General features: G+C 32.7%; 1 protein-coding gene across 1 annotated transcript; it reads right to left on the bottom strand.

Moving 5' to 3' along the window:
• Positions 1 to 2,484: 2,484 nt before the first annotated feature.
• Positions 2,485 to 8,580, bottom strand: LOC107600965 (cell differentiation protein RCD1 homolog). The gene is made up of 8 exons (XM_016292966.1): positions 8,409 to 8,580; positions 7,531 to 7,713; positions 4,357 to 4,472; positions 4,159 to 4,268; positions 3,969 to 4,078; positions 3,752 to 3,850; positions 3,194 to 3,285; positions 2,485 to 2,997 (listed from the first exon to the last, which is right to left on the bottom strand). Exons 1-8 carry the CDS (start codon positions 8,424 to 8,426, stop codon positions 2,829 to 2,831), a joined length of 897 nt encoding a protein of 298 aa, XP_016148452.1. The 5' UTR covers positions 8,427 to 8,580; the 3' UTR covers positions 2,485 to 2,828.
• Positions 8,581 to 11,291: the final 2,711 nt, after the last annotated feature.

Genomic DNA, 11,291 nt, shown 5'->3' on the forward strand with positions numbered 1-11,291 from the left:
TGCTGCTAGGCAAATACCCAAGTTAAAACTACAAATCCCTAAGTATGAGACGTTCTGATGTATACTAACGTGTTTCTATGTGGTTTCTAAAGTGTATGCTTACTAGCCTGAGTCAAAAGAGCCATGACGTTAGGGTTTGCTGCGCAGAGATTTCTAGGTAAAACCTTAGCCACAATGCTAGGGTGTAGCTAAGGAATTGCTATGTAGTTTCTAGGGTCCTACTGTGTTACTACATGTTTGCTTATTGGCCCGAATCAAAATAGCCACAATACTAGGGTGTTGCTATACAGCTCCTAAAGTGTTCTGAATGGTTTTTAATGTGTTATGAGGTGATAATTTACCTGGCCAAGTTAAAAGTAAATACCTCTAAGTATGAGGTGTTCTGGGTGGATATGGACCTGAATCAAAACAGCCACAATGCTAGCCTCTTGCTATATGGCTAATAAGGTATTATAAATAGTTTTTAGCATTTTGCTATTCATGTTGCTTACTGGCCCAAGTGCTATAATGCTAAGGTGTTGCTAGGCGGCTGCTGTTCAAAGTAGTTTTAACATGTTGTGCTGTAAATTTTAGGTGGTTGCTAGGCAAGTACTTGCCTCCTCAAGATAAAAGTACAAATCCCTAAGCATGAGCAACAGAAATGGCAGGCTAGCATTAGCAAACACCACCAAAAATGAATTCAAATGACTGATTAGCCATGTCAATCAACACTGTTAGCATATTACATTGCACACTTACAGTATAAAAACCGTTCCCTCTAAAAATGATGAAGGGGCATAACTTCGCTATATACACATGATCAAATCGACTGAATGTTCATAAAATATTCAAACGTCTTCATGGCATGTTGACAGCCATGTATCGAACACTGTCACCCGCTTCCAGTCTGCCCCTGAAACACGCGTCAGGGAGTTTAATGCATGTTTGTAGAGCATAGCTCAAGAACCCATTGTCTACGCTTGGCCTGCCTCACTGGGGCCCTTTAGTGGAGGCCTCAGATGATTGGATCAGGTTACTAAAGTAGGCATTCAACATTTAGCAACCCCGTTAAACTGCGTTCAGGCGGATACAGAGAATAAGAGGAAGTGGACTTTTTTTAGGCGAATTTTAAACATCTTGTATTTGGAAAAACAACCCGTCTGAATCGCTCTTGTGCCTATCAAGTGGTCTCGGCGGTCGATTTCGATTGTAACTGGCTTAATCTCTTTTTTAGGAATTCTTCTTCTCTGTCCCTTCCTCGTGTTTCTGTTCATGAATAAAACACAGCCGAGCTCAATGTCTGAGCTCAGCTTACACACACAGCGCTGGTGTCTTTACAAGGGGGTCCCTGCCTACCCGCTATATCATCGAGCAAACGCCTGGAGCGCTTCCAGACTCCTATAAGCACACACACACGCACGAACACTTTCCATTGCAGACATCACCTCAATGAAACTCTCACCTTGTGTTTAACAACGTATCAGATCGTTCATTACACAAAAGTGATTAGCAACTAAACTCAGCTGACCATTCGGTTGATATGATTGTAATTGGGACTAGAACAACTATACTGGATCTCAGACTAGATTTAACCATTTAAGGAAAATGGGACATATGTGTAAGACTGGACAGCTAACAGTACATTTTTAATACAAATTATTTAAGTACTGTTAGCCACCGATTTCTGATTTGTTTTATTATTTCCTCTGCTCCAGAGCTAGTTTTTTGCAGTACTACTAAAGGTCTGCAGGTAGCAGCCAATGAAATTGGAAGTATCAAGTATCAAGATATGCATACATTTTACTGCATGCCATTTGTTTATAAAAAAGGGAAGAAACAATGTTTTAAAACTCTAAATATTTTTAAATTCTTCTTTGTTGTCCCACACATTTAATTCAGCGAGTGCTATATAGCTGTCTCAGAACTAAATTTAATATATTATATAAACAAATATACTAATAACTTAAAAGATTTATATAAAATACAAAAATAAATGTTTGTATATTTTTTACACTAAATCATTTTTTTTGTCAAGTATATATTTATATATACTGTATATATAATGTATATATAACAAAAAATCTGTGTAATATTACATATTAATATTACAATAATGATAATTATACAAGTTATATTTTCACACTATATATGTAGTGTAAATAATTGCATATTATAAATATTTTTACACTTAATTTAATTTAGTAAATATAATAGTGTACTTATATATTACACAATGATATAATAACTTAATAAAATTGCACTTTTACACTAAATGTAATATAATTTGATATAAGTACAATATATTGAACAAACTGTTATTATTTATTATTAATATTAATATATTGAACAAACTATATCTTCTCACATCCTTAATTTCACTCACATAATTTCATAATGTCTATTCTATGGTCTTTAACTGTAATTTTAAATGAGCCTGAAATTAATTCCAGAGTAAAATATCCTACTTCCTCCTCATGACCAGAAAGGCAGCACAGCAGACGGCAATTTCACTTGACATTTACGATGGCATGACACTGTTTATTTAACAGCATTCAAAATTACACATTTTTGTGATGAAAAACACAGACAAAACAGTCTTTTAATTCCTCTCGATTCCATCAAAAAGGCTTAGAGGAAAAATAAAAAAAGCCTAATAATGGATGAGACTGACTCTTCCTCAGTCCAGCAGAGTCTAAAGTCAATTGTTAATATCTCGAAACAAACCGTGAATGCTGAGCACCGTTTCTGAGCTTCTTGGCAAAAAATATTAAGTGCCCTTGTATGTGAAACAGTCTGATGTGTTTAAGGTGTGGTGCTGGCCGCCCTGGAGGGTTTGGGATGAATGTGTGTTACTGAGGAGGTAAGGGGATGCCGCGGGGGTCTGTGACCTGCCCTTCCTGTAGGTTTTTGACGAGCTGAGCGAGCCAGCGTTTGGTGGTGGAGTCGTCCTTTAATACTTGAGCAAACGTGGTGTCCTTCAGCTGGTCGGGCAGGCACTGACGCAGAGCTTCTCTCGCCCTGAGAGACACAAAATATGATTTATATTTTAATATGATGTCTGATCTTTTTTATTTTGATTGGTCAATCACACTGAATTAAGAGCACAAACAGGATCCCTAATCTTTGCCAAACTGCAATATTTGCGCACCTCCTACAGGCCAACAATGAACAAGGAACTCCAAAAGCAGGGAAAATATTGGGGGGAAAAAAATACCTGGAGTTGTCAGAAAGTCGTAAATAACAGCGCACGACATGTTTCAGCAGGCGAGCCGAAGGCTCCTTAGACAACTGAAGAACCATCTTCCCCTGCAAGACAAAAAGCACAAAAAAAAGTAAACGTAAATTCATAGGTAAATCAGTTAAATCAATAAACGCAGTTACAAATCATTTTTAAAAATAAAAATAATAATTGTATTAATATTTGCATTCATTTAATTTTTTGCATCATCAAATGCAAACTTTTTGATTGTACTTTCATTAATTTGTCAGTTTTATATGAATTTTTTTTAAATTAATATTTGCATTTATTAATTTTTTGTTTCATCAAATGCAAATTATTACTGTATTTTCATTACATAATTCACCAGGTTTCTGCAAAATGACACATTAATCGTTACATGTATATATCATCACTGTTATTACTTTTCCTTTTTTCTTTTCTTCTTATATTTATTTTTTCAAGTGTCCAACATGGTTAGCTCTCAGTATATCAGTACCAAATGTCAATGAAGCATAATAAAAATGATGAATAAGATGAATAATAATGAATCACCAGTATCATGGCAACGTGTGAAAAGCGTTCGTAGGTCTGGCAGATATACGCAAGACCCGTGTCATCCAGGAGGATCTTCTGCAGTATAAATGTGGCCACCTGAAAGAAAAACACACGCTTAAAAAAAAAATACACCTGCAAAATACATCCATCCTTCTGAATCCACTCATAAATAATACATGTTAGAAGGAATTTGGTGACATTTTAGTAAGCCAACCGTTTTGGAGAGCTCGCTGCCGGACTCCATGATGCGCAGACAGAGAGGAATGATTTCTGTGGTTAACAGGAAGTTGATCACCTCCTGCTCATCTGTTTTCACTAGTGCGCCTATCAGACAAACACATTTCAATACACTCTTTCTTACTAAGATGATTTTGATTGTTCTCTGTATTAGCTGGCTTTCTTACCGATAACACCCAGACTCGTGAGCCGCAGGTATTCGAAGGGTCGAGTTTTACTGACTGTGTGCAGGAAGGGATACAGAAACAGAGGGATGTGAGCTGCCAGGAAAGCAGAGCTGAGGATGAAAAACCAAAAAAAAGGGGGGGGGGTCAGTGTGGCACAGAATTAATAACTGTGTCATTTCCTGGCAGGAAGGGAGTTACCGTGTCTCTACGTGGGAGGCCACACACTGCAGCAGTGCTAAAGCATTACACACTCGATTAGACTGATGTGCTGTCAGTGTCGGGGGGTTTATGGATGGGTAGATGTTCACAATCTCCTGTAAAAAAAATAATAAAAAAAATAATATATTTTTTTAGATCAAATCTGGGATTTGAAAGTTTTGTTGTTATTATTGTTGATATTATTATTTATTGTATGTATTCTTTTTTTCCCATTATACTTTTTCTAATATTTGAGTTTTTTAAATAATAACTAAATAATTACCTTCATTATGAAATCTGGGATTTGGGAGCTTTATTAATTTTATTATTATTGTTAAAATTATTTTTTTAAATAATAACTAAATAATTACCTTCATTATGAAATCTGGGATTTGGGAGCTTTATTAATTTTATTATTATTGTTAAAATTATTTTTTTAAATAATAACTAAATAATTACCTTCATTATGAAATCTGGGATTTGGGAGCTTTATTAATTTTATTATTATTGTTAAAATTATTTTTTTAAATAATAACTAAATAATTACCTTCATTATGAAATCTGGGATTTGGGAGCTTTATTAATTTTATTATTATTGTTAAAATTATTTTTTTAAATAATAATTTTCTTTAAATTGGCACATTCATTAAAATTACAATTATAATTAATACATAAAAAAAAAAATTACTAAATAATTACCTTCATTATGAAATCTGGGATTTGGGAGCTTTATTAATTTTATTATTATTGTTAAAATTATTATTTATTTTATGTATGTTTTTATATATAAATTTTCCTAATATTTGAATTAATGTGGATATAACAATTTTTAAATAATTATTTTACTGTCAAATGTCATTCATTTATCCAATTTTTTTTTTTATGATTTATGAATTCAGAAACCAGTTAAATCAATAAAAATGCAGTTATAAATCACTTTCTATATTAAAAATGACAATATCTTAAATAATTTTATTTTGTATCAACTGCTAAATGTTATACTGTATTCTCACAACTCAATTTAGTTTAAAATAATTGTATTATTTTTTTAATAATAATTTTCTTTAAATTGGCACATTCATTAAAATTAAAATTATAATTAATATGATTTTAATTTTTTCCCCCTTTCTAATATTTAAAAAAAATATCTGAATATTTTAAGAATTATTTTACTGTCAAATGTCATTCATTTATCCAATTTTTTTTTTTATGATTTATGAATTCAGAAACCAGTTAAATCAATAAAAATGCAGTTATAAATCACTTTCTATATTAAAAATGACAATATCTTAAATAATTTTATTTTGTATCAACTGCTAAATGTTATACTGTATTCTCACAACTCAATTTAGTTTAAAATAATTGTATTATTTTTTTAATAATAATTTTCTTTAAATTGGCACATTCATTAAAATTACAATTATAATTAATATGATTTTAATTTTTTCCCCCTTTCTAATATTTAAAAAAAATATCTGAATATTTTAAGAATTATTTTACTGTCAAATGTCATTCATTATCATTCAAAAGAAGATTTAATAAACTAGATTTACTTATAAACTGAAACAAACCAGTTCAATCAAAAAGGTAGTTACAAATCACTTCATATATTAAAAATAATATTTCTATTTTTGTATCACTGAGTGCAAAATGTTATACTCTATTTTCATTCCTTGCTAATTAACGGGTTTTAGTCATTTTTAATTTATTCATTTTACAAATGTCATTCATTCTCAATCAAAAATTTTTGGCTGAATTTCTAAATAAAAAAACAATGTGTTAAATCAAGAAAAATGCAGTTATAAATTACTTTTTTCCCATTTTTGAAATGTTCTGCAAAATAACACATTAATTCATTAGATGTACATGTTAACGTTTCTTTAGCCAAGAATCTTTATTTTGTTGTGTCTAGGGATGCACGATATATCGGCCACCATATCGGTATCGGCTGATAAATGCTAATTTTTTCTGTTATCGGTATCGGCCTGATAAGAAAATTTGGCCGATATCTTAAAGCCGATAAATAATGCATTATTTCCTTCAGAGACACTTCAGATGCACGCTGTTCGTTTGCAGCCTTTTGTGCAATTGTACGTTGTAATATTGTGTTTATTTGATGTATATCTGATTTATCTCATATAGAATGCGTTTGGTTAAGTTAAAAGAGCGCTTCAGTTTACCGGTGATCATCTTTAGCTCAGCGCACGCAGCTCAAACAGCAGTGCACAACATTAATAGCTATGATTGGGAATGTCGTGTATATAATATTCTAATGAGAACATTATTATAATAAAACGTTGTGAATTCTTTGGGTTTAGTTGCCGTGTTTCAGCGCGTTGTTATGGGAAGAGCGCATCCACAACAGGATCACACATTCTGACTATAGCACGCAATAACTGCATCATTTTGTACATATATAAGTTGTAATATTATGTTTATGTTGTATTAATATTAATCTCAGGATGCATTTCCTTGAGTTAAATAAGCTGCCAGCAAAACGCTTCAGTGTACCGTGTTCATTCAGCTCTTCAGCTTCAGCATGCACAGCTCAACGGCTGCTATTTAAAACAGTGGTATTAATTTGTTACTTTTTCAAAATCATTGATACATTATTAATAACAACAACCACTTGTATTTTTCTCTTATTATTTTCATCAACAATATGGTTTAGTAATTAAAATCATTTAATTATTGTCCGTGCAGAGGCTATTCCGTTTTATTGATCTATGGCGCATTCATTTTGATTCTTTACACGTGTAATGATGTCCAGTGACTTGTTTGCATTATTTATGCATTATTTTGTTTATTTGTAAGACTTTTTTATGACTAAATTTGGTAATGGGAGAGTAAAAATATTTTTAAAACGTACACCGTTCAAACTAGGCTGCTTATGTTGAAGTGTTTGGGATGTGGTTTTTAATGATGAGACCTTTTTTGTAATCAGGCTCTCAAAAAGTATATAACAATTTGGATATAGATTTATCGGCCAACATATCGGTTATCGGCTTTCAAATATAAAGAATAATCGGTTATCGGTATCGGCCAAAATTTTCATATCGGTGCATCCCTAGTTGTGTCACACTAAAATATGCGTGTACATATCTATAATATTGCTTGCTAACCAGGTCTCAGCTTATTGCGTGTTAAACTGAGCATGAAGTGATTTCTGCGCACCTGCAGGAGAGCCGCTATAGTACCGCAGGAGTGCCAGAGCATCGGGGCCAGATCTGTCACAGACTCCCTCTTCTTGCTGAGCTCCAGCAGGGCGTTCTCACGTGTTTCAGGGCTGGAGAGCTCGTTGATCCATTGATAGATCTTGTCACGGTCCACCTGCGTCAGACCCGCCGCGGTTACAGTCTACGGGACAGAGATTACAGAGCTCGGCTTACAAAATCAAAATGAGAAAACTGACGAACCAGTATTTATTAGAAAATCAAGCTTGATTTGCATTCACATTGTTGTTGTTTTTATTGTTATTACTAAAAATGCATCTTTTTGTGCATTTCCTTTAATAGAACCTTAATTTTATATACACTATTTCGTGTTTAAAATTTAATCGCTCTTACATAAACTTGTTACATTTTAATTACAGACTTGATTTCTTAAAAATCAATATATAATCTTACATAAAATGCTCTAAATAACCATTATTGACAAATTATTATTATTTATTATTCCTGGATAACAATGCAATATGTTAAGAAACCACACACAAAAAAAGACAGACTACTGATGTTCCGCATAAACCGTTTCATTAATATTACTATTAATAATAAAAGTATCAATCACACATTAATAACTAATGGCAGCGCATGTTTACAAACAGCACACGTGAAAAACTCAATAGACTTGTAATTTCCTAAGACTCTTATTTCAGACATAAGATACTCTAATAAACATATCAACTCACATTACGCAAGATACATAATATAACGCAGCGTAGAAGTTTTAATGCATCACCATAGTGACTGACTGCATTCGTTTTAGCCGTTAGCTCCATCAGGCCTCAGCATAAACAATCGTAAAACGCCCAGAACCTTGCAAAATCTCACCGTTCCTGTAGCCAACATCCTCTCCCTACCACTTTATTGTGATCTCCAGAGCACAAGTGAGCTGTAGTTGTTAAAACAAAGAGGGAAAAAATCGGGTTTTTCATTAGCAAATAAGCTAAAAGAAAACAACCGCCTTCCGCTGCTGCTTCTTCTTCTTCTACGGTTCTAATTTCTTCCGGTAGGTTTTTCTTCTTCGGCGTACGTTTATGGAGAGTAATAAGGGATCTAGCGTTCACTGCTGCACCCAAGCGGACTCAGTAATAAGCGGTTCATTACTAAAATTGACTGTAGTAATAATAAGTGTTGGGGAAAGTTACTTTTAAAAGCAATGCATTGCAATATTGCATTACTCCCTAAAAAAAGTAACTAATTACGTTAGTTAGTTACTTTTTATGGAAAGTAATGCGTTATATTACTTCTGCGTTACTTTCACGTTACTTTTTAAATATAAGCAGGGCTTGATTGTTTTTAACATAAGTTCTATTTATAGCAAATATAAAAGCCCTTTCACACCTACAAGTGTAATGAATAAACCTCAGGCTGAAGCAAAAGTTAAATCACGTAAGCGCAGGAGAAGAAACACTCTTCAGCAATAAAAAAAAACAATGAAGCACAATTGTTAGTTTCTCTAAAGTCATTTTTGCTTATTAGTATGGTTGAACTGGATCATCAAAGGTCAGCAGCAGAGACATTGGTTAATAAAATGGGAACAGTGTTGGGGAAAGTTACTTTTAAAAGCAATGCATTGCAATATTGCATTACTCCCTAAAAAAGTAACTAATTACGTTAGTTAGTTACTTTTTATGGAAAGTAATGCGTTATATTACTTCTGCGTTACTTTCACGTTACTTTTTAAATATAAGCAGGGCTTGATTGTTTTTAACATAAGTTCTATTTATAGCAAATATAAAAGCCCTTTCACACCTACAAGTGTAATGAATAAACCTCAGGCTGAAGCAAAAGTTAAATCACGTAAGCGCAGGAGAAGAAACACTCTTCAGCAATAAAAAAAAACAATGAAGCACAATTGTTAGTTTCTCTAAAGTCATTTTTGCTTATTAGTATGGTTGAACTGGATCATCAAAGGTCAGCAGCAGAGACATTGGTTAATAAAATGGGATTAGATACATTTGTGTTATTTAACATATGGTTTGCGTCATATTCTGAGTTTGCATTTCACTGTTTTAATTCATTTTGATGAATACTAAATCCGTTTTTTGTGAGTGGGATGAATTAATGCACATTCACATTTAGTCTAGAACTACATCATGTTCACACAGCGCACACAACTCCTCTGCACTCCCGATTTCTCCCAATATGGGGACCGGAGAGCTGCCAGTCAATAAATGGCAAAACAAAGTAACTGGCATTACTTTTTTGAAAAGGTAACTCAGGTATTTTCTTGTAAATTAAAAAGTAATGCGTTACTTTACTAGTTACTTGAAAAAAGTAATCTGATTACGTAACTCGCATTACTTGTAATGCGTTACCCCCATCACTGGTAATAATAATAATAACTGTATTATTATTAAAATAACAAAATATAATTACTTTAATATTACTTAAAAGTTATAGATAGATGATATATAGAACGATACATAGAAAAGAAAAAATATGATATTATATGATATTATTAAAATTAATATTATTATCATTACAATTAAAAAACAATATTATTATTGTAATATTATTAAAATGATAGATTAATTTGACTGAATTTCACTGGCTAAAAGTTTCACAAAATTCACTAAAATTCAGAATTTCACTGAATTATAGGCAATAATATTCGGAATATTTTACCGTTTGTTTGATACCTTTAGATCAAATGGTGTTGTCGTTTAATGGATTTATATTATTGCATACATTAAAAGTTGTAAAATTATTATAAAAAACATAAAATTGTAATTCCAAAAACGGAGCTTTGTGCGATAACAGGTATGTTTTCCCGAACAATATAATATTGTTTTTTTTATTATAATGTCACATAGTTAAATTGTTTAATTAATTTAAATAGTTAATTTTTTTTTTTAATTCCTAGAAATTAAGCCTTGTGCAACATAAAGGGCATATATTTATGTCTATCTAGTTAGTTAGTTTGGGCTCATTTGAATCATTTGAGAATCGCTTCAGTTTTGACCTCCATTCTCCTTTCTTTGTTGTCTTGGCTAGAAAAGAGAGCAGAAGGTCACGTCCCTCCATCCTAGCAGGGAATACGTAGTATTACCAGAAAAGGTAAGAACTCATCTAGACCTCAATTCTGTTCACTTAGACCTTTGTAGACCTCAAATCCATGACCATTTTTCAATCTTCTTAAGGCCTGTTCACACAACAAATTATAACTATTTTAGCGTCCACACTAGCATACAATAACTTTCTGTTCATTAAAAGAATGCACTGCAGTGTCACTTTAAATGCATTAGTTTGTTAGTTACTTCAAAAAAGTAGTCTGATTACGTAACTCGTGTTATTTGTAATGCGTTACCCCCAACACTGCATTATAGTGCACATTTCGAGCATCTGTTTTTGCACATGCTATCAAACTGAGGATAGTTTGTGCAGTTTTGCATATGGCGATATGTTTACACTAAGTGTTTGCGTCAAACTGGACAGGGTTGAAACTTTCTAGTGTGTTATAGTTTGAAAGGCTACGTGTTTTGGCAGTATCCATATGCCAAGCATAAACGTCAAAACTAAAGTATACTTAAGTATACGCTTTAATTTAAACGAGTACAAAGAGATTTTTAAATGCTCAAAACTTCTGGACTGAAGTAGTGCAGACACTGGTCAAGGATGAGACTTTCTAGTGCACAGGTGTCGATCGGCTGTTTTCGCACGTTTTCATTTTCGGTGAATGAAATTTGTTAGCAGACCCAGGCTCCAAAT

The sequence above is a fragment of the Sinocyclocheilus grahami genome, unplaced genomic scaffold, assembly GCF_001515645.1.
Source record: "Sinocyclocheilus grahami isolate Dianchi unplaced genomic scaffold, SAMN03320097.WGS_v1.1 scaffold295.1, whole genome shotgun sequence".
NCBI classification, from domain to species: domain Eukaryota; kingdom Metazoa; phylum Chordata; class Actinopteri; order Cypriniformes; family Cyprinidae; genus Sinocyclocheilus; species Sinocyclocheilus grahami.

Coding starts and splice junctions, on each gene's coding strand:
- LOC107600965 (XM_016292966.1), bottom strand. Junction 4,269..4,356: donor GCCTCCCACGTAGAGACACG/GTAACTCCCTTC, acceptor TTTCATCCTCAG/CTCTGCTTTCCTGGCAGCTC. Junction 4,079..4,158: donor CACGAGTCTGGGTGTTATCG/GTAAGAAAGCCA, acceptor TTTGTCTGATAG/GCGCACTAGTGAAAACAGAT.